Source organism: Calypte anna, chromosome 14 (assembly GCF_003957555.1).
Source record: "Calypte anna isolate BGI_N300 chromosome 14, bCalAnn1_v1.p, whole genome shotgun sequence".
Lineage (NCBI taxonomy): Eukaryota > Metazoa > Chordata > Aves > Apodiformes > Trochilidae > Calypte > Calypte anna.
Genome location: NC_044260.1, coordinates 11,927,317 through 11,949,574, shown reverse-complemented (window position 1 = coordinate 11,949,574; position 22,258 = coordinate 11,927,317). Strand labels below are relative to the sequence as shown.

The 22,258-nt window shown below is 55.8% G+C and overlaps 1 protein-coding gene across 3 annotated transcripts in view; it reads left to right on the top strand.

The window, feature by feature from the left end:
* Positions 1-21,423, top strand: part of LOC103536864 (ankyrin repeat and fibronectin type-III domain-containing protein 1) — a 184,464-nt gene extending 163,041 nt beyond the window's left edge. For all 3 annotated transcript variants that reach the window (XM_030459725.1, XM_030459726.1, XM_030459727.1), the window contains 18 exons: positions 6,192-6,393; positions 6,666-6,873; positions 7,105-7,299; positions 7,561-7,674; positions 8,268-8,365; positions 9,807-9,897; positions 11,615-11,722; positions 11,946-12,045; positions 12,555-12,687; positions 13,566-13,685; positions 13,981-14,196; positions 14,514-14,680; positions 14,912-15,062; positions 15,888-16,056; positions 16,311-16,477; positions 16,945-17,155; positions 17,452-18,113; positions 20,186-21,423. In XM_030459725.1, the coding sequence (XP_030315585.1) occupies positions 6,192-6,393; positions 6,666-6,873; positions 7,105-7,299; positions 7,561-7,674; positions 8,268-8,365; positions 9,807-9,897; positions 11,615-11,722; positions 11,946-12,045; positions 12,555-12,687; positions 13,566-13,685; positions 13,981-14,196; positions 14,514-14,680; positions 14,912-15,062; positions 15,888-16,056; positions 16,311-16,477; positions 16,945-17,155; positions 17,452-18,113; positions 20,186-20,473 (3,400 nt within the window). In that variant the 3' untranslated portion in view covers positions 20,474-21,423. The remainder of the gene's footprint in view (positions 1-6,191; positions 6,394-6,665; positions 6,874-7,104; positions 7,300-7,560; positions 7,675-8,267; positions 8,366-9,806; positions 9,898-11,614; positions 11,723-11,945; positions 12,046-12,554; positions 12,688-13,565; positions 13,686-13,980; positions 14,197-14,513; positions 14,681-14,911; positions 15,063-15,887; positions 16,057-16,310; positions 16,478-16,944; positions 17,156-17,451; positions 18,114-20,185) is intronic.
* The last annotated feature ends 835 nt before the right edge of the window (positions 21,424-22,258 follow it).

Below are 22,258 nucleotides of genomic sequence, written 5' to 3'. Positions count from 1 at the left end.
TGCCAAACCTCTGCCTAATGCTCAGGAGCCTCAGCAACAAGCTGGGTGCTGTGTAGCAGCTCCTGGCCTTGGACCACTCCAAATTTCTTTGAGCATTCGGGCTTCTGGAGCTCCTACAAAAATGTCCTGGCAGGAGCAGGGTCTATATAAGTTAGTTGTTATTGCTAAACAAAAGAGGCCTGCTCGCTCGGCTCCATTCAAAACAAAACCCAGTGGGTTTGCCAAGTTGGGAAAAAAGAGAAAATCTGTAGGAAACAAACAAACAATCAAAGCCCTGGATCTGGTTTGGTGCCTTTTCCTGGACCCAGGTTTCAATAAGCAAGTGCATTTTCCAGGCACGCAGATGTTTCCATGGAGCAGAAGTGGTTTTGCTTGGTCTTTGCATGGCCAGGTTGCCACACAATGTTTAGATACCTTTGAGGTCCCTGTGCCTCAGGATGGGCAACTGGTGTGCAGGCAGCTCCTGGGAGTTCTGCCTTGCAGGGATGCTCAGAAGAGTGCTTTGTCCCAGTTTGGAGAGTGCCTTTTGGTGGGTTATGAAATCCCACTCTTTTGGGATTTTTGGAAGAGCTCTTTTGGAAGAGCTCCTTCCTTGTGCTCCATTTTGGATCCAATCTCCCTTCCTCCAGTCCTGAAAAAATGCTTATATTTGGGCAAAAAGATCTGGGCAAAACGAGTGGAAAACACAAGTGCCTCAGGAGCTCCTCTTTATGCTGGACCCTACCCTTCTGGTTTGTGTCCCCATGACCTGAGAGGAGCTCTTTTGTGTGTTAGGAGTTTCAGTGGACTTTGCTATGGAAGATTTGGGGTTTGAGTGCTTGTGGCCATAGCATGTGATTCTCTTTCCTGCTTCTCCTGTCCTTTGCCTGTTCATTTTTTGGATAAAATGGGTAGTGCATACTGGAGCACTGAGCCCCCAGAACAAGAAGGACATGGAGCTGTTGGATCAAGTCCAAAGGAAGCCATGAAAATGCTCAGATGTATGGAGCAGCTCTGCTCTGCATCCAGGCTGAGAGAGTTGGGGGTGTTCAGCCTGGAGAAGAGAAGGCTGCAATGGGGAGACCTCAGAGCACCTTCCAGTGCCTGAAGGGGCTCCAGGAAAGCTGGGGAGGGACTAAGGACAAGGGCCTGGAGGGATGGGATGAGGGGAAACCTCTGTTTCCAGCAGCAGGAGGTGAGAGTGAGATGAGATCTGAGGAGGAAATTGTTTGGTGTGAGGGTGCTGAGCCCCCATCCCAGGTTTCCCAGAGAAGCTGTGGCTGCCCCATCCCTGGCAGTGTCTCAGCACAGGTTGGATGGGGCTTGGAGCAACCTGGGCTGGTGGGAGGTGTCCCTGGGCATGGCAGGGGTAGCAACTTGATGATCTGTACGGTCCCTGCCAACACAAACCCTTCTGTGATTCTGTAACCTGATGGACTAAATTGGGCTGTGGTTCAGGACAGCAGCCCTGACAGCTTGTGCTAAGGTACCACTGACATCCACACGAGCCTACAATGGTCTCTACAAGGACACAGTCCTTCTCCTCCTCCCTTCTCCAAGCCTTCTCCTCTTTTCAAAGCATTAACATCTTTCATCCTCCATCCTCGGGCTCCCTTTTCCTTGTGCCCGGAGCCCCATACTTTCTGTCTCTGCTGCACCAGGCTGCAGATGTCCAGAGCAGTTTCCTGAAGTGACAGCCACCCACGCTGACCCTGAGGATGTGTGGCACTGAGCTCATGTCTGTCATTGTGAGCTGCCAGCACAGCCAGGCACTCATGAGCTAATCTTTTCCATGGACAAGGTGGAGGATGGCAGGGAGTAGCCAGTCTTGGGTTTTTGGAAGGCCATTGCCAGCAGCAGCATCACTTGCACGTGAGTCTTGTCACAGCCGGGGCTCCCACTGGTGGGAAGTGGTGTGAGATGGCCACCATGGTCCTCACCAGCCACCTTATAAAATCCCAGACTGGTTTGGGTTGGAAAGGCCCTTTAAAAGCCATCCAGTCCAACTCCCCCTGCAGTTAGCAGGGTCACCTCCCACTAGACCAGCTTTCTCAGAGCCCTGTCTAACCTCACCTGGAATGTGTTCTGGGATGGAGCACCTCCCACCTCTCTGGGCAGCCTGGACCAGTATCTCACCACCCTCAATGTGGAATTTTTTTCCTTATGTCTACTTGGGTGACTCCTGAGCAGGACAATCATTGCCTACCTGTCCAGATGCCTCCAGCCCCTGTCCCTGAGATGGGATGCATGGTGGCAGGAAGGACACAGCCCATGGTCCCTGTGGGGTGTGCACATCATATGCCCTGGGTGCCCAGTGTGAATTGGTGCCATGGGTCCCCAGGGCAGGACAGATGGGTCCTGGGGACCAGGGTTCCTTCCATCCAGCCCCAGAGCCTGGACTGTGCTGGTGGGAGAGGGCAGCCCTGGCTGACACGAGCTGGTTCTCTGCTGGAGGCTCAGAGAGGCTACGCCCTTAAACAAAATGCACTTAAAATCATATAATTACAACAATTATTAGCACTGTTTACTAGGCCAAGCTCTGTAGTGTTGGAAACATTAAAAGCTCAAACATGCAGAAACCACAGCCTTATAAACTACCCAGCAGATTTGCTTGGGTTTGTTGCAGGAGGGATGAAATGAAGTTGTCTTATGCTCATCCATCCTGATGTGCTTTTAAAAAAAAAAAACAATTCCTCATTACATTGGTTTTGTGAGATGGGTCTGGCCAACCCTAATACATCCTTTAGCAGGATGTCAGCCTTTCCCATGGAGTTTGCTGGTAGGTGGTGAAATGGCACTGCAGACCTACTGTCCACCCACCTCCCTCACTACCCCCAAAATCCCACAGCCAGACAAATGAACCTCCGGAGAAGGTAAAGCACTGACCCCTCCTGCCCTCTTTGCAGTGGGTAGGTAAATAACTAGAAGCAAGAACTGATGGTGGTCAAGGTAAATGTAGCTGGGTTGCATTCTGAAGGCAGAGGAGGTGGAACCTGCTCTTACTGCCTCATTGCAGGGTGGGCCTTTGCCTCCCAGCAGAGCTGGTGTTGGCTGCTCATACCTTGAGGGCACAATATCTGTGGGTGTTGTTTTCAGCTATCAGTTGCCCCAGTGCAAAGTTTAGCTCTAGAGAAATCCAGACTGTTTCACTGGGTCCAGATGACTCATAACCACAGGGCAGGAAACTCTTTTATCTTTGGGGCAGCTGGTTTAATATAGATAGATGGTCACTCCTGAGTGCTGAATAATTTCCGTCCCTTTCCTTCTCATCAAAAGCAAATCAGAAGAGGGGGAAATAGTGAGACATTTCTCTGTGTCTCCTCTGTTTCTACCATCTCTGAGAGAACTTCCTCTTTCTTTTTACTGTCAGCCTGGACTGGGTCATTTGCCATGTATTTTGATTGGCAGAGGAAAGTGCTTTCACTCCCAAGCACCACTCCTGTTTTTAAACCTGGATTCTGCAGGCATGGATGAACCAGGGATCTGGTACAACAGGGTCTAATCCAGCTTCCAGAGAGGTAGTTTTGGGGTCTTCCCTCCTTTACTGGTATGGGAGAGCATCACTGCTTCCTTGGATGAAGGAGAGCCATGGAGGAACTGAGCACCTTGTTGATGAGCCTCTTGGGAGACCTCTTCACCTCTGAGCAGCAGTTGAGGGTGGGGAGAGGACTTGGGCAGTGGGGAGTTCATATACGCAAGGAAACAGTCAAGGTTTTGCTGGAGAGACTCTTGAGACTGTTCTTTCTCTGAAATATTGTTCTTTCTGAAATACTTTCTAGGTATTTCATATAGCACTTTGCTTCTCAGACTTGGTCTGTGGGTCAGAATCTGCCCTCTTGGAGAAAAGAAGGCTGAGAGGTGACCTCACTACAGTCTATGGCATCCTCACGAGGGGAAGAGATGGGCTGATTTCTTCACTCCTGCCACCAATGACAGGACTCAGGAAAATGGTAGCAAGCTGAATAAGTTTAGGTTAGATATCAGGAAAAGGTTTTTCACCCAGAGGGAAGTGGTCACAGCACCAAACCTGCTGCAGTCCAAGAAGCATTTGGATGATGCTCTCAGGCACACGGTGTGATCCTGGGGGTGTCCTACACAGGGACAGGAGTTGGACTTGATGGTCCTGATGGGTCCCTTCCAACTCAGCCTATTCTATGAGTCTATGATTCTGGGTCACCTCTCCCTACCTGAGTCTCCTGCCTGCACAGTCACAGGTGGCTTTTCTCTCTTAATTGCTGTCTGCCAGTGACAGCAGAGCTGTGTGATGCTTTTCTGGGCTTTTGGTACCTGGGATCTTGTATTTGCCATCTGTAGTGGCTTGTATGTGCCGTGTGTGGAGCCCCTTGGCATCAGGAACCCTCAGCATTGGCCATGCCATGCTCCATGTCCATGATGAACATGGCCTGGTAGGTCATGGCCATGAAGGTCCCAGTGAGCCCAGGGCTGGTTCTCCAGCCTTTGCCTGCATTGTGCAGGTCTCTCCCCACGGGCAATGCCCTCCTGGGGGAGAGTTGCTCCCCTTCCTCCCCACCAGAACCAGCAGGACCCTGCTGTGTGCATCTCACTGGCCTTCACAGGGTGGCTTAAGGTGTCAGTAAAGCCCTATGTTCAGCTAACCCCCCCTGGGGTTATGTTCAGATAACTCCCATCCCTGGAGGAATCCAGGGCAGCAACTTGACATTGTGTGGCTCCAGACCTCCAAATCCGTAGGCTGAAGCCAGTGAGATGAGTGACTGGCAGGAGCCAACCTCCCCATCATTTTCCACTTTTAAATAGCACAGGAATAAAAAGGAAAATCACTAAAGGACTTCTGCAGCCCACTGTGCCTAATCTGAAATCAGGATGATGAAGAGCGTGTTGCGAGGTTGTTATTAATATCCTGCCTCCTGATGATGGCTTTATAAACATCATCATCAGAGGAACAGCTCGGCAGCAGCATTTTGGCATGACCTTCTGGGCAACTATCATGTTTTTTATTACACTTGATATTTAACAAATTAGGTGGTAGGAAGTGTGGGAAGCAGTGGCAGATAGACCTTGCCCCCTAAATATCTGACCTTATACACAGGGGTGTGAAGTCAAAACTGAGAGAAACTGTGTTAGGTGTTGTTGTGCTCTCTTGACCTGATGCTCCTTGGCTGGGAGCTGTGCCTTAGGCTGCAGCAAGGAGGAGATCAGATGTTTGACACCACAGAAAGCCCTTGTTGCTGTCAGGGATGACTGATGGGCAAAGCCCCATGCAGCAGCAGGACCACCCTGGCACCAAATCCAGGTGGTGATGAGAGCTCGGTGGGAACATGAGGGCCATGGTTGCAGGGAGAGGGGCAGCCAGACCTCCTAGTGACTTGTAGGTATTTATCATGGTTATTTAATGTAGAAATCAAAAGCAGAGGGGAGAGAAGGCTTTGTAGCTTAATCATTGTGGATGGAGGAGGTGATTAGCAGCTGTGGAGCCTGGGTCTGCTGGTGAGCAGGAGACTGGGGGTCACTGGTCCACACCGGGACCTGCTGGTGTTTTGGTGCCAGTGGAAATTGTCTTTTGTTCACTCCCTGCTCTGGCTTCCCTTTCAGAGGGTGCTCTGTGCTGGAATAAAGACCTGAGGAAAGTCACATACCAGAGAGGTCTGAGGAATGACCATAAGCACAGGAGACAGATCCCTGCTAGAAGAATTGGGGGTGGAGAGGGTGCTCCAGGCCACCCCAAGCCAACTGCATGGTGGGCAGCCCTCACCCAGCATGGGGCTGGGGGCTGTCAGTCCCCATTGCTGAGGGTGTCTGGGCAGCCCCAGGTAGAAGCTGGGTGGCAGAGACTGGGAGCAATGAGAGGTTTCCCTTTGTGATGGGTGAGGATGGGTTGCAAAGCTGAGCTCCCTAAGGTTGCTTGGGGCATCCTATCTGGAAGACAATGTGGGGCCAGGCCAGCCCTTGAAGCTAGAAGGAAATATCTGACTCACAGCATTCATATGAGCCCCTCAGGACTCCCTCAAGGCCACGAGCAGCCGTGGGAAGGAGGAATGGACTGGCCATGGATGATGACAGATGGATGAGGGCACTACAGGCACCAGCAGCCACCTGGCAGCCCCTTGCATTGGTGCTGCCCTGGCACTGCTCTGCCTCTCCTGCCTCATGCCATGAGCCTTCGATGCACCTCTGCCTTTCTGCTGTGTGCCCTCCCATGTCTTGTTTCCCCACACTTCCTTGCCTTTTCCCAGGTCATCCTCTCCTAAAATGACGCAGCAGATGCGAGACCTGCAGCTGGCCCAGGCCAGGAAGCCACCAGGCCCTTCCTCACCCAACGCCGCCAAAAGGCTCTACCGGAACCTGTCGGGGAAATTCCGGGTCAATTACACCTCCTTTGATGAGGGCAGCCTGGCAGGACGGGGAGAGAAGGAGAAGCTCCGCAAGTCCTACCTGGTCAGTGCCCGATGTCCCCATCCGGCACTGCCACCAATGGGAAGATGGGGTTGGAGGGACTATGAATGAATGGTGCTGATGCCTGGGTGAAAGCTGTGGGTGGAGATGGTCTGGGGGCTTGCTAAGCAAAGAGTTGATGCTCCTGAGCCCCTGGGATGTGGGCAGCCTTCCCCCTTTTCAGGTGTGTGGAGTGCTGGTGAACGGCTGGGGTGTGGGTGGGGTGGAGGAAGGAGCCTGGTGCTCAGCTGACCTGCGTTGCTCCTTCTTCCCAGTTCCAGAGCAATGCTGCCCTTTTTGAGGCCGTGGAGCTGCAAGACCTAGATAAGGTCCAGGACCTGCTGAAGCAGTACAGCCCTGAGGAACTGGACCTCAACACCCCCAACAGCGAGGGGCTGCTGCCCTTGGACATCGCCATCATGACCAACAACGCTCCCATCGCCAGGGCCCTGCTCCAAGCAGGAGCAAAGGAGAGCCCACACTGTGAGTTGGACTGGGGGACCCTGGTGGAGCAGGACACCTTAGGACTGGGTGGGGAGAAGGTCAGTGGGCTTTAGCATGCTGGTGCAGGCTCTAGCAGGGGCTCAAGTGAAGCCATAAGCAGAGCGGGACACAGAGATGAGGACGGGTTCTTGAGGCAGGCACCTGGTGCGAGCAGAGTCCGAGTTTGCCCTAAACACTTTTTCTTCTCTCCTGGGCCCCGTTGCCCCGCAGTCGTGAGCCTGGAGAGCCGCTCCTTGCACCTCTCCACGCTGGTGCGGGAGGCGGAGCAGCGCGTCAACGAGCTGACTGCGCAGGTGGTGAACGAGGCGCCCAACGCCGACTGCTCTGAGAAGGAGAAGCAGCTCAAAGCCTGGGAGTGGCGATACCGGCTTTACAAGCGGATGAAGGCAGGATTTGAGCATGCCCGTGAGTGCCCGGAGGAGGGTCTGGGGGGGGTTGGGAGGTGGCCCTCCTGCTGGGGAGGAGTAGGGCCGGGTGTGGTCCAGGCTCTGCGTGGGCCATTAAAGGACTCCCACACCCTGTAGCCAAGGGCTTTATGCTCTCTGCGTTAGGTGCACAGAGGGTTGAGTGCTCTGGGGATGGGCACAAGGGGAGCCCCAGAAGGGACACTGAGGGGTTCAGAGTGGCTGTTCTTGCTGTAGTGGTCCCTGTGCTCTCTGTCCTCAGGAGTGCCAGATGCCCCCATCAATGTCCACCTCTCAGTCGCCAGCAGCTCCTCGGTACTGGTGACCTTCTGGGAGCCCCTGAGCGTCAACTCGGCTGTTGTCACCAAGTACAAAGGTAAGGACCAGGGTCTCCACAGCAGTGCAAAGGGCACACAGGCATGGCAAGCATCTCAGATGTGTTGTAGAACAGGCTGGGACACTGACCCCATGCCACATCAGCCTGCCAGGGGCACAGGCAGTGCTGCTGAGCCCCCGTCAGGCCCCACTTTGTGCTCAAGCACAAGGAAGAGCAGGGGCTAAAGGCTGCTGGACAGCCCAGCCACCACCTGAGCTGGACCAGGCTGGACCAAGCCACCATCCTGCACCAAGGCACCACTCAGTTGTCACTCCTTCATCCTGCTCACTGGGGGTGACTTTGCTGTCCTGCTGTTCCTGTGCCCCTCACCCACTTAACACCAGATATTTTTGTCTTCTGGGAGAATTGCCCCCATCCCTGTTCCTGACCCATCTCTTGAGGGTGCTGACCCTGCCTGACACAGCTGAGTGAGGAGGACCAGGGCTCCCCATGCCATTCCCCTGCTCTGGCGTCCCCTCTCTCCTGCCTTCACTCCACCAGCTCCAGTGCTGCCCTGCTGGCCCTGGCTACGAACCCAGGTAGCCAGCCCTGCTCAGTGGCCACGCAGCACCTTGGTCTCTCTCTCCTTTCAGTGGAGTGGAGCTGCTCCCCCTCCTTCTCGCCGCCGCTGGGGGAGGCCATCATCGACAAACTGCAGAACCTGCACTTTACCATCCAGGGGCTGGTGTCGGTGAGCCTTGGGGGGGCCCCACAGGGGTCTGGGCTTTTGGGGGCAGAGTCCACAGCCAGGAGAAGCTGCTGACCACCCTGTGGCCCATGGGGTCATTCCCTGCAGTGCTGCGGGAGAGGAGGGGGCATCATTTTGATGCAGAGGAACAGGATTGTGCCATGGAGACCTCCATGTGCAGCAGTGAGAGCATGGGGCCAGGAGAGGTATCCACCTGTCCCTGCATGGCCACAGCCACTCTGGTGTGAGGCAACCCCCCCACAAGGGGTGCTGGGGACTCTCAAGTGAAAGGCCAATTTGCTTTATTCACACAGCACCTGATTTATCCTCTGCCCACCTGCCCTGCTCCTCCTGGGCAGTAAATCACCAGTTGGTTCCTCAGCACAGCCCAGCCCCCACGCCAGCTCCCCCTCTCATTGGAGAGGGGCCACCAGGGGCCACCCATTGCCATCACCAGGAGCTGGCTGGGGCCAGGGCTCCCCACTGTTTTATCTCCCTGAGAGCCACAGGGGACATGCTGCCTGTCACCAGTCCTCTCCCCATGGCTGCTGGCCTGTTCTTGGCACATGGTAGCCTGGTGGGGATAGGTGGGGCAGGATGAGGACCATAGCAAGATGGGAACTGTGCTGGAATGAGGACCACGGCAGGATGGGGACCATGGTGGGATAGGGACAGTGCCAGGATGGGGACTGTGGCAGGATGAAGCTTGGGATGGGAAGATGGGGAAATGCTGGGGTGGGTGGGCTTGCCCCTATCAGGGAAGTGCAGCACTGAAACTCTGGGGCAGGCAGGGACCAGCAGCTGGAGAAGCAGGGAAAGCCAGCAGAGCAGTGCCAGAGCCCTGGAGCCACTGTCAGGGTGGGAGAGCTGCCCTGGTGCATGCAGGACAGGGCTCAAGCACAGCCCAGAGCAGTGCTGCAGCCAGAAGCTGGCCTGAGCCCATCCATCACGCTTTCAGAGCTGCCTCACAGGCTCCTGTCCTCCTTCATGACTGCCTGGAGGCCTTGCAACATCTGGCAGCTTGACTGAGCTTTAATCAGAAGCCTTTAATCACTGTCTCCATGCCACAAGCCCTTGGCAGTGTTAGGCCAGCTCCCTCTCCAGGGGCTATGTCCTTGCATGTCCTGGTGAGCAGGCAGCACCCCAACCCTACAGGCTGTGGAAGCCTCATGGCTATGGGACTGGAGCATCTCTTGGCAAAGGGCATTCACCATGTCCCATCTTTCCTCTGCTTCCCCCTCAAAACCACTCCCCTGGGACATGGGGGAGTCTCTGGGAGTGACTCTGGTCTTTGTACAGCTGGGGGAGGTCAGACCTGGGTGTGGGCTCCCAATTTTGTATTTCTCATAGTGTACTGGTGTTCTGGGCTATGGGGTGATCATCCTTCCCTCACACACCAAGCTGGGGAAAGGTGTTGTGCTGAGTGTGGCTTCTTTCTTCACAGGGAACAGCTTACTATGTTCAGGTGTCTGCCTACAACATGAAGGGCTGGGGTCCCCCACAAACCTCCACACCCCCTTTTGCCATCCCTTCCAGTAAGTATCTCTGGGAACACCCAGTACTGGCTCTGGGATGGGTGGGGCAAAGGTGGCAGCTCCCAGAGCCATCCAGGTGTGTCCCTGCCACTGCTGGGATGGGGTCTGGTGGACCCAGGAGCAGAGGCAGCATCTGGAGTCTTGGGCCAAGCAGGGAGGATGTGCCCAGGCACCTGGGATGCTGCTTCCAAATCAAATTGGAGCTTTGCCAAATATTCATTTTTCAGCCTGAAATTCTCTTCATAAAGGCTGAGTCATTTTAGGCCACCTGGATCAGCTCATCCTAAGGAGAATGCCAGGAGAGAGGGTGCTCTCAGTTCAAATGAGAGCCATGCAATCATCTCCTCTGTAGGCAGGAAAAACACCTCTGGAGTTTTTAGCAGAGGTTCATAACTTAGTGCAGAGCAGGCTTGGGGAGGGGTCAGTCCTTACTGCCTGGATAGCATCTGCCCCAAAGCTTGTGCAAAACCCACATGCTGAGGGCAGGCATGGTGCGATGTCCCAGCTCAGCCCCTGGAGGTGCTCCCAGGGCTCAGAGCTGTCCTGGTTCTGGGTGGCAGTGGTCCTGGAGCCTTCCCTATGCCACCATGCTTACCCATTCAGCCCAGCCCTGGGAACCCATGTTCCCTGGCACTGACTGGGAACAGGGGTCCTGGATCCCACTGGAGACCAGCTGTGTGCTGTCACCACTCTCCTCCCCATGCTGGCAGCAGGGTGAGGGGTAGAAAAGCCCCTCAGCTTCACACCAGGGACCTGGGGGAGACAGGACAGGAGGACCTAGCAGGAAGGCTTAGGGTCCAGGCTGATGGGTGCTGGGGTGGCCTCTGCCACTGCTGCCAGGCCCAGATGGGTCTCTGCTGCACGGTGGTCCCAAAGGACCAGCACTTCAAAGCCCCTTTGCCACCCAGCAGCAACCCTGTTTCCCCCGTGCCGTGGCCGCAGACCGTGGCTGCAGTGAACCAGGCTGGAGTGGGGTTTATTTATTTTTATCTCCATTAGTATTTCTCCCTTCAGTTCAAGATCCCTCCCTGGCCCAGCAGAATATAGTCAGGCACCTCCCTGGGTGTTTTTAAAGCTCCTAAAAATAGTGGCGAGCCCCAGCCAAAGTTAACAGAGCTGAACTTTCCATGGAAAACAGCAGCAGGCAGGACACAGGGGGTGTTTAAAGCAATTAATGTAAAGCTAACAGAGGAGCGCCGGTGGGTCCCCGGCCCCGCTCCTGCTCCTGCTGCCGTCTCGCAGCGGGTGGAGCTGCCAGAAAACCTTATTTATGTGTTTGCCGAGGTGAGCCCAGCTCTCGGCACTCGCCTGGAGAAAGCTGCAGCTCCAGGGAAGACCTGGAGAGAAGACACTGGAAAGAATTTTCTTTTTTAAGGCTGGTGAATTGGGGCAGCAACAGATGGGACCTTGTTCTTTCCCTCGGCCGTGTCCCTGCTGTGCTGCGGGGTGGCTGGGGGCCACGGGGTGCTGTGCAGAGCCAGGGTGCTCCTGGGAAGAGGGGTGCAAAAAATGGGGTCTCCCAGAGCCCACCCAGAGGTGCCCAGCCCTCGTGACTGCTGCAGTGCCATGCCAAGCCCATGGGACACATAGGTGGGGTGCCAGGAGGTGAGATGCTGTGGGAAGGAGAGGACAGGAAGCCCCTCTTTCTCCCAGGTGGAGGGCTGGGTGCTGGGGTGATGGGCTGGGTGCTGGGGTGATGCTGGTCTGTCCCCTGCAGACTGGAGGGAGTACGATGGCCGAGCTCCACGGCGAAGGGGCCAAGCAGAAGCTCTGGACCATTTGCTGGGTCAGGTGAAGACAGTCCACCAGCACTGTGTTTGCCATGGTGAGTGCACAGCCTGGTGCTGATGGGGTGGGGGGGATCCAGCTGGGCTCCCCATGTGGGGACCGTGGTCTGTGGGGCTGTCCCCACAAGTGAGCATAGTAGGGAGACAGCTCCAGCAGTGGAGACCTTGGCAGAGCCTTCCAATTGGGGGGTGTGACATGCCACAGGTTGCCAGCATGGCCCTTCATGTCCTGCTGCAGCCTTCTCTGCTCTCTGTCCCCAGAACCCTGCAAGAACCAGCCCCAGAGCAGGAAGCACTCTGTCTCCAAGAGCCTCAAGCACCTCTTCCACCCTGGCAGCAAGTTTCTCAAGACACTGAAGCGGTGAGGGGATGGTGTGTGGGGATGGTGGGGAGCCCAGCTCCCAGAAAGGGACACAGGGCTCAGCTGGGGGCTCTGTGCAGAAGACAAGGGCTAGAGGGTGCTCAGAGGTGGGACCTTGCCTGGAGCAGGCTGGTGGTGTCAGTGGAGATGAGTTCCATCAGCCAGAAATCAAACATTTCTCCTTGATGTTTCCATTTGGGGTGGCCAAGCTGCACCCTACCCACATCTCTCACCATGACTCAACACCCCACCCTCCTCCAGACCGCACCATCCTCCCACCACCCACCTTCATTCTTGGCCTCCAGGCACCCCAGTGTGTCTCCTGGGCTGATCACCCACCCTTGGGCTGGTCAGGGCATGGGCCAGGGCGTTGGGTTCCTGCTCCTGTTCTGGCCACGTGCCCTTTCTGAGCCCTGGGACAGGACATCTCCACTGCCTGCAAGAGGGACATTCTTTGGGAAACGAAGCAGGCAGACAGGGGTGACACTGAAATCTTGCCTTCCATGCAGGGGCCTCTACTTGACAGCCATCTTCTACAAGGATGACAATATTCTGGTGACCCATGAAGACCAGATCCCCGTGGTGGAGATTGATGACACCTACTCCTGCTTGCTGATGCAGGACTTTCTGTGGTTCACCAAGGTAGGTGGCCCAGGGACCTTGTGCACTGGTCTGGGGCCTGGCAGCAGTGTGTCCTGATACACTTCTGTCTGTTTGGCCACCACCAGGATGCTGCTGAGATGATAGCCACCATTCTGGAGACTGTTCTCCAGGGATGTCACAACCTGCAGGGCACCTTCTGTGGTAGTGTCCTCACAGGCAGCAGTGCCTGTTGTACCTGGGGCACTGCAGGGTCTCTCTGGGGCTGGGTGGGCTTGGGAGCAGCACCAGGGGACACCCCACATGCACAAAGAGTCACTCCAGCTGCTCCAGGCTTGCCACTCCCTGGGGTCCCACATGGACCCAGAAACCATCAGGGAACAGTATTTCCGCCTTGGCCCCTGGAAACCTGAAGGCAGGTGATGGCCCAGGTGGGCACTGCTGCTCCACAGGAACATCAGCAGCTTCTCAGCCATTCCACTGCTCCACAGCATCCTGAGGTGGCAGCTCTGCCTCCCTTGTAGGACCTGCAGGGTGCTGCTGCCTGCTCTTCCACTGTCAGTAGGCTCAGGGAAAGGGCAGGAAGGCAGCTCAGGCCAAAATCTTGTGCTGAATGGTCCTTATCTGCTGAGGGAAAAGGGTATCTTCTCCTTCTTTCTTTTTGGCTGTCTTCTGCTCAAACTTAAGAAGGGCTCAGTCCTAGATGAAGACACTTATCTGAAGACAGGGAATGGGGCTTCCCTCATTACAGGCTCTAGAAGCATCTCGGGGTGCCTGTGCCATAGAGTATCCCACCCCTGTGATATGTGCCCATTGCTATCCCTGCTCAAAGGCAGAAGGATTGCCCCAAAACCCCACTGTGGTATGAAGCCTCTGCAAGCAGGGGTGGCTGGTGGTGAGGACCCTTTGGTGTCCTGCAGGTGTCCTGCATGTGGGATGAGATTCTGTGGCTGCGGCAGTGTGTCACTGTCTCCCAGTCCTCCTGCTCCTGCATCCTGCAGACACGCTTCAAGATGCTGTTGGCCATCTCACAGATGCAGGTGAGGGTGGCTCTGGGTGGTCAGCCAGCACTTTTTTGTGGGGGTACTGTGGGCCAAGGCCCCTCGGGTGCAGCAGATGGATGTGCCAAGCTCTGCCAGTCCTGCCTGCAGCTCGGACAGTGCCAGGACTGGGTGTCCCTGCCTTGTCCTCTCTGGCAGGACCATGGGGCAGCGGGATGACAGGCTCTGCAGCAACATCATGCCAAGGGGTTGGGGGTTGCCAGTGGGGGCTTTACTGCCTTGGGGATGTCCCCTGACACTGCTCTCCCCTGCCTTCCCGTGCCCTCTCACACAGGGGCTGCTGGGCATCCAGGACCTGGGGCAGGTCTTCTTCGAGCCTGTCAAAGACAAACAAGGCAACATCCTCATCGTCACCCTGAAGGAGGTGAAGACCAACCAGACCTTTGAGAGCGTCCGCTGGGTTCCCATCTGCAAACTGCAGAGCAGCCGCAAATCCGTGTCCTCTCCGGAGGAGCCCTCTGCCCTGGACACGCTGCTCATCTCTGTCCAGGTGCTGTCCCAGTGCCCCTGTGATGAGGGCTGGTAGTGAACTCCATTGTGGGACCACAAGCTCTGCCTGCTCCCTCTCAGGCTAGAAAGGCCACCAGAAAGAGCCCAGGCCACCACGGGCTTGGTCCTGGCTGCAGGTGGGGGGAGCAGAGCCAAGGCAGCCTGAGAAGGTCTTGGTGCTTCCAGGGGAGGTGTCAGGCTGGTGCTGGATTCAACCCAGCAGCACTGGATTGTGCTCTCTCTGCTGCTTCCCTTCAGCTGGCTGGAGAGAGCCCCATTACCAGAGCTTGTTCAGTCCAGCAGTGCCTTTCTCCTCAGGACAAGCTGGCTTACCACCAACGGAGCAGTCATGCCCTCTCCCCAGGCCTCTATCTGGGCTACTTGAAGCTCTGCAGTGCCGTGGATCAGATCCGAGTGCTGGTGCCGGAGCAGCTTCCCAACATCCTGTGCCATGTCAAGATTCGCTCCAACCCCAACGTTTCCAGGTGGGGCTCAGGAAGGCATCTCCAGGGGTCCAGGCTTCTCTGTCCCATCACCTCCTGCTTCTGCTCTGCTGCCCATGGAAGGATGCCTGGAGCTGGAGCAAACCAAAGTCCTCCTCTGCCTCCACAGCTCCTGCATCCCTTGGGGTGCTGCACTGCTCTCAGAGCCATTATGTCTTCAGGTCCACCCTGAGCTGCTCCCTCCTTCACATGTATGTCTCTGTCCTTCTTCAGGGAGGAGTGGGAATGGCTGCAGAAGATGGCCAGCATGGAAGAGCCTGTTCCTGCTGAACCAGAGCCTGAGACCTCCCAGAATCACTTGTTTCAGGAGCTCCAAGTGGCCATCAAGGAGCTGATGACCCTGGTCAACATCCCATTGCAAGAGGTAGGGGCAGGTGCAGAGGTCTGGGAGGAGGAAGGGGAAGGGGCTGTGCAGCACAGTGCTGGGCACTGCAGCAGGCAGGGTACCACAGCTCCTGCTCCCTCTTTGGGGCCTGAAGCATTGGCAAGGTTTCAGCCCCATACAAATAGAAAGCAAGTGGTGAGTAACCAGCTTCTGATACATCTACCTTCCCCAGAAGGCAGCGTGCACAGGAGCCATTTGTCTGACCCTCACCTCTACCTCTGAAACAAGGATGGTGAATCTGTTTGTGTTCCTACCTGCTGTTTGGTTTGTTCCTGGGCTCAGTTGCTGCAGCACAAGACCAGCCTGACTCTGCTCTGCCAAAGCAGGATGGTCCCTGGCCAGTGAGGGGTTGGAGCTGCAGCCCCCTGAAACAGTCTGCATGGGGAGAAATCCCTCCTCCACCATGCTGACTATTTGCTGGGCGGGTGCCCGCCAGCCCCAGTGCCAGCCATGAGCTTCTGGGCAGGCAGTTGTCAGGGAGCCTCTCTGAGACCATTGTTGGGGGCTCTTCTTCTCTGAGACCCTGTTATGTAGTGACTTTGACCAATAATTTGAAGACTTTCAAGAGACATAATAAAGAAAGGGAAGAGCATGGAGCATGCCAAAAGCAAGGAGCCTGTGGGACGCCAAAACAACAGTGTCCCTCAGCTGGGGGTGATCCCTGAGGACTCATCTGCTGGAGGCCCATCAGGAGTAGACATGCTCAAAGCCACTTCCCTCACACCCAGCAGACTTTAGGACTACAACAGCTGGGTATTGTACTAGGGATGTTTTGCAGCCTTTACCTGCAGTGTCTTCTTGCAGGCCAAAGATTTTCGTCTGTACAGCCAAGAAGTGCTGGACTTCGGGGACCAGGTCTCCTTCCTGCTGCTGCTGCCTCCATCAGATGATGTCTGCACTGCTCCGGGTCAGAACAATCCCTACACTCCTCGTTCTGGCTTCCTCACGCTGCCACTGCAGATCTTTGAGCTAGGTGAGGAATGGGAATGCCAAAGCCCATCCTTGACAGTCTCCTTGCTCCTTGAGACCTCCCAAGAGCTGGGATGGGCAATGAGGTGGGCTGAAGCTCACTTACCTCCCTGAGGAGAGCAGGGATGGAGAGGGGATGCTGAGAGCTCTCCAAGTGGGCTGGAGGAGAGCGTTGCCTCCTTCCTGCATTGAGTAAGTGTGGAGGAGCCCATAAGGTAGCCACAGCCAAAGGTCTGATATTTTTCATTCTCTTCCCAGTCCACTTCTTCACGTATGATCGGGAGTTCATCACCCAGTACTGCCAGGTGTCTGCCCTCCTGGAGCTGGAGTCACTCCTCTCTCAGCAGAGCCTCAGGGAGGCCTTCTCCGATGCTGAGCTCTCCTCTGCAAAGCAGAGGCACCAGCAGGTCCAGGACTACATCCAGGTAGGGGTGGGAGGGAGCCAGGCTTGATGGTGCCCATGTGATATGGCCAGGAGAGTCATGACCCATCCCCACCAGGGCTGTTCCCTCATCCTGGTGGCTGTGACCCGGGTGGTTGCTCTGCCATGGCAGACAGGCAGCAGCAGGCAGGGCTCCATCTATCACCTTCTTACTGGAGCTGTCGCATTAGGAATTCTGATGAGAGAGCTGGAGGCTCCTGCTCTGCAGGTCCCCCCCTCATTGGGAAAGGGTCTGGAAGTGCATTTTGGGACGGCAGGTCCTGCTGGTGGTTGAACCAGCATCTTCCCACTGGAGACCACTGTCTTGGGTTTTCCTGACTCAGAGATTCCCACAGAGCTTTCAGCTGGTGGGAAAGGTGTGTGGGGAGAGCCTGTGGTTTGCTGTGGGCCTTTTTTGTGGTTGCTGTTGTTTACTTTTTGATAGGGATCCTTTGTTTCCTGTCTTGGCAGCAAATGGAGGAGATCTGGCGCGAGATGCGCTGGATCATGGATGCCCTGCAGCACGCCCGGTACAAGCAGCCCTCCTGTGGGGTGTCCCTCAGTGGCTTCCTCAGCGAGGCTGGTGGTGCCATGAAGGAGAAAACCCAATCCACCTCATCCCACCTGGACTACCTTCCCTCCCCAGCACCCTCGCCAGAGACCAGCCGTAAGCTCAACTCTGGTGAGGACCTGGCTTTGCAAAGCTCCTGCTGGTGTGCTTAGAGGGGGAATGGGAGAGCTGCACTGCAGAGGTTCTGACAGGGCTGGTGGTATGGCCAGGACAGTCAGACTCATTTGGGGCAGGACAGTCAGACTCAGTTGGGGCAGGACCTGCTCTGCCTGAGTTTTGGTGGGTGCAACAAGGTGCTGAATGCGTGGGGGATTCCTTGGGCTCTGTCTGTTGTGAACCCCTGTCCAGGGTTGCTGACAGTGAGGCTGACAGTGAGCCCCTCTTTGTTTCTTTTACACCCCTGACAGACTCACACGGGCTGTCAGATGAGGAGGGCTCCTCAGAGGTGTTCCTGGCCACCGACAGTGACTACGACTCCAGCAGGGCACAGAGTCCGAAGGAGCTCGACTTGCTCTACTCCTCCTCCTCCACGGGGCCCGAGTGCTGCAGTCGGAGAGCCTCCCGTGCCCTGAGGGACAGCGCCCCAGACGTCCTGCAGACCCATGAGCTGAAGACCCCACCTCAACCACCGCAACCACCGCCGGAGGAGCCCCGTCCACCCCCGGAGCTCTACGACAGCGACTTTGTCCTGCCCAGCCGGCAGATCGAGCTGCTGCGCATCACCGAGAAGCGTCAGGCGTACTGCGTGCGGACCAGCAGCCTGGACTTCCCCAAACCCCTCTGCCAGGCAACCAGGAAGTCCTGTCCCGGCTCCGTCGACAGCTCCCCGACGGAGAGCAGGACCGCAGGCCACTGCATGCAGCTGAGGTTGGGGACTGGCTCGACACCCAGCCCCGAGCAGGGCGCTGAGCCCGTCTTCCGAACGCGCTCGGCCGAGTGGACTCAGAGCTTCCAGGAGAGGGGGGAGCAGCCCGGGGGCTTGGCTGAACGAGGAAAGAAGTCGGGTGCTGTCACCTTGCGGGTCTGCCCTCAGTACGAAACCGGACTCTCCAAAGACACCAGTGTCAAGGTACTGGAGGCTGCTGGGGGCAGTGGGCTCTGCCCTACCCAGCTGGAAAGGGCTTTCAGAACAGGGAGGCAGAGGCCGGGTTTGCATGGCCCTCACCTGGCACTGCCCTCTCCGTCCTCCATCATCCCCAGGGGTGAAGTCCTCTGGAGCACACTCGCCCCTCATCCCTTTGTCCTTGCAGTAGTAATGAGGCTCCCAGGATGGGACATTTGACTCTGCAGGGGCAATAGCTGCTGCTGTGGAGAGGGCAAGCCAGGGCCACAGGAAGGGTGGTTTTGAGGGGGGAAAAGGCTCAGCTCTGGGGCTGTGGTTCAGCAGCTGGCAGTAGGTTAGTCCCACCCAGCAAAGGCAGGCAGTGAGCAAAGGTCACATTGATAGGTTCCACTCATCATGTCCTGGTGGTCAAATGCACCAGCCTCCTGGCCAAAATCCAGCAGTCACCCCCCTGCCATGTCTCTGTCCCCCCCAACTCCCTGCTCCAGCCCTCCCAGAAGGGAGAGCAGGAACCTTTCTTCTGCAGCCCAGGAAGGGGAGTGGGCAAAACTGTCTCCTGGCCACAGATGTTGGGGTCCACCAGAGCCTCTGTGTGACCTGGTTCCTCTCCCACAAGGCCTTTGCTGCTGAGAACTTAGCCCCCACCCCCATCATTCCCACCCTCCCATCTGACCACCCTCATCTGCTCCTGGTGGGATGCCCCATGGAGATCATACATCTCAGGCAGGTTCCCCTCCATCTCTTCCACTTCCTTTGCTCCCAGCCATGAAGCTCCTTCCCTTGTTGAAATTTCCCTTCCCACATTGCTGGTGCCCAGAGCAGAGGCTGATGGAGCAGCCCCAGCCCAGCCTTCCCATAAAATGCCAGAGGAAAGGACAGAGCCAGGAGGCTGGTGGCTTTTACTGGGGGGGGAGGTTTGATAGCTGGTTTCTCCACACCCAGCAGGAATGTTAGAAGCCAAGGGGACTCTGACTCTCAGTATTTATTTTCCATCTGAGAAATTACCATAGATTTCTGTGCAACTGAAGCACAGCCCTCGGGTTCCTGGCGGGCTGCCCACGTGGCTTTTTGAAGTTGCAGAGCTCTGGACACGCCTGCTTGAAAGAGTTTTACGATGTTCTTCTCGAAGAAAGCCGAGTTCAAAGGGAAGGCTCCTTGGCTGGTGTAAATCAGCTGAGCCCTGTGATGATTGTTGGGAGCTGGCAGGGTCCACGTGGGCCAAGGGCTCAGACCACCCTGCTGGGGCACTGCTCGCGGCGCTCCGCAAGCCCTTACGGATGTGCCAAGGGAAACCATTGCTTTGCCCGGGCGAGGATGGATGTCCCTCATTAGGCCCTTTGAAGTCAAGTAGTGGGCTCCTGATGGTTGTGAGCAGCCAGAGCCCAGATGAGCTCCTTTCCCCAGCCGTATTTGGGATTCAGCCCCCATGGAAGAGCAGAGGGAGAGTCAGGGTAGCTGTTGATGGGAGGACCCTGAGCTTGTAACAAAACTTAGCTTCCCGAAGAAGCTTCAGTGAGGTGGGAAGAGAGGGTCTGGGTCCCACTTGTGAAAGGGACCTCACGCAGCTCCCTCCATGGTGCCAGGAGCAGGGGCTGGGACTACCCCTCTCCATCCATAGGTAGTGGGAGGGTGGAGCAGCCTGGGTGGAGCAGGTGAGCCATGGGTGGCATGTGCAAGAGTTGAGCTGTAAGGACTCAGAGGGTGCAGTGGAGGTGAGAAAGCAGTGTGTGTGTGATGGGCTCCCAGCACACCGGGTGTGCTCCAAGAGTCACAGATTCACAGAATGTCAGGGGTTCGAAGGGAGCTTGAAAGATCAAGTCAGGGCAGGGTCACCCAGTGTAGGTCACACAGGAATGGTTCCAGATGGGTTCTGAATGTTCAGGCACGGTGCACCCACAGGTCTGCACTGGGATTCTGCTGTCTGCTCACTGATCACCTTTGGGGCAGCTCTTCCTCCACCTTAGTGCTCATCACTGTAGGACACACCACATGCTGCCTCTCCCCCCCCCCTTCCCCATCTCGTTCCTCCTCGTTCCTCCCCCTTACCATCCATCTCTTCCACCTTTCTCTTTCTGCAGCTGCACATCACCAGCCAGACGTCCGCTGGGGAGGTGGTGAAGCTGGTGGTGCTGGAGATGAACGACGTCTCCCGTGGGGTGCTGGGAGGCTCGGGCGCCTTCTGCTACAGCGAGGAGCAGCTGGAGCACTTCGGACTGGTGTTTGCCTCCGATGAGAGCGAGCGGTGGCTTCCCGATGACTTCTTGCCTCTCTCCCTCCAAACTACCTGGCCCGAGGGGCGGTTCTATGTCCGGATCAAAGAGACGTCCCCTCTGGTGCTCCAGTACGGGCCAGCAACCACTGTATGAGAGGAGGAGAGCCGGGCGGGCAGCACGGGGACCTCAACTTCCAGAGAGCAGACAGCTCGTCTCTGATGCTTCCTTCTTCCACAGACACCCTCTCATCAGGCGTCCGCGCGGTGGAATGGGATCATACTGGGCTGAGTGTTATTTGTTTGTGTTATTTTTTTTTATTATTTTTATTTTTATTTTATTTTATTTTTTTAACCAAAGAGACATCAAGACTCGGTTTTTCTGACTGCTGAAGAGGAGGGTGGAGTGCGGAGACCTCAGAGCTCAGCAGGAATCTCTGCAGGAATGGAATTTTTGCAAGTAAACATTTTTAAGGGGAAGGGGGGGAGAGAGAGGAAAAAATGTTACAAAAAGAAGCAGCAATACCTTTTTTTTTTTTTCCTTTCTTTCTTCTTTTTCTGAAAAGCCTCATTTGACATTCACTGAAGGTGAAGCCATAGAGGATGGCTGGGGAGGGTTGCAGTGTCAATGAGGAGAGGGCAGGAGTCACAAGGAGAGCACTGAGAAGGGTGTTTTCCTCTCTGCCCCCCCTTTCCCCATACCTGGAGAAACAATTCTTGCACATACTTCTTGGAACAAAAATGAGATTATTTTTTTTTTTTTTCCTGAAAAAATTTTAATAACACTAATTGGTCTAGAGATACAGGAGTTGTGCAAGAGGTGAAGACCCTTTGACTGGTTCTAAAGGCAAAAAAAAAGGAGCCCACGCAGCCAGCCCCACGTGCACACAGCCGGGCTGGTCCCACCACCAGAGGTTTGCTATAGGGCACCACCTGCACACCACCCTGGGCTCCCTTTCCTCCTCGGTTGCCGTTTTGTTCTGGTGCTTGTGCTTGGCCTCTGTATGTCCTCTAGCATGACATCTTGTTAGCCACTAGGTCTCTTGTTAACAAGGTTATTTTTCTGATCTCCTGTGGTCCATAGTAAAGACAAATGCTGCTGAGTGAGTTTTGCTCTTCTCCTTCTTGCGGCTTGATGTGTTCCTCCAGCCCCCAAGCGAGCCCTGGTTTCAAGGGCTGGGCTCAGCTTCCTGTGGAGCATTTCAAGGGATGCTTTCCACCTGGGGGGCAGGTAGATGTTAAAGCACAGATCACTTGCATGGCAACTAGGTGGAAGTTAAAACCCTTTTTCTGGGCTTTGTTGCTTTGTAAGGCAGTAAAATCATCAAATGGTTTGGGTTGGAAGAGACCTTAAAGAAATCCAGTTCCAACCCTTCAGCCACGGGCAGGGACATCTCCCACTAGACCAGGTTGCTCCAAGTCCCATCCAACCTGGACTTCAACACTGCCAGGGATAGGGCAGCCACAGCTTCCCTGGACCAGGGTCTCACCACCCATATGGTGAAGAATTTCTTCCTAATACCTAAATCTCCCCTCTTCCAGTTTTGAACCACTCCCTCTTGTCCTCTTGCCCCACACCCATTATATGGTTTGGCTTGCAGAGAAGCAGTCACCTCCACATTATGTTGGCAACCTTGGTGGTTTGTAGGGCACGAGGATCTGCACTTCCATGTGTCAGCGTGGTCCTGCAGCCCTCTCTGAGGGAGGAACACCGGGAGAGGAGTGGGGAAGGTAGGAGAAGTCCCCACCAGGTCGCATATTGCCAAGCAATGGCAGCAGGGTGCAAGGCTGGGGGGTCCTTATGCCCCTTGAGCAGCCACCACACTGCTGGAGGGGCTGTGCAGGCAGCAGGGGGGGTTCAGGAATCACCATTCCTGGAGGTATTTAAAACCCATGGACTTCAGGACATGCTTCAGCAGGCACGGTGAGACAGATATTTCTA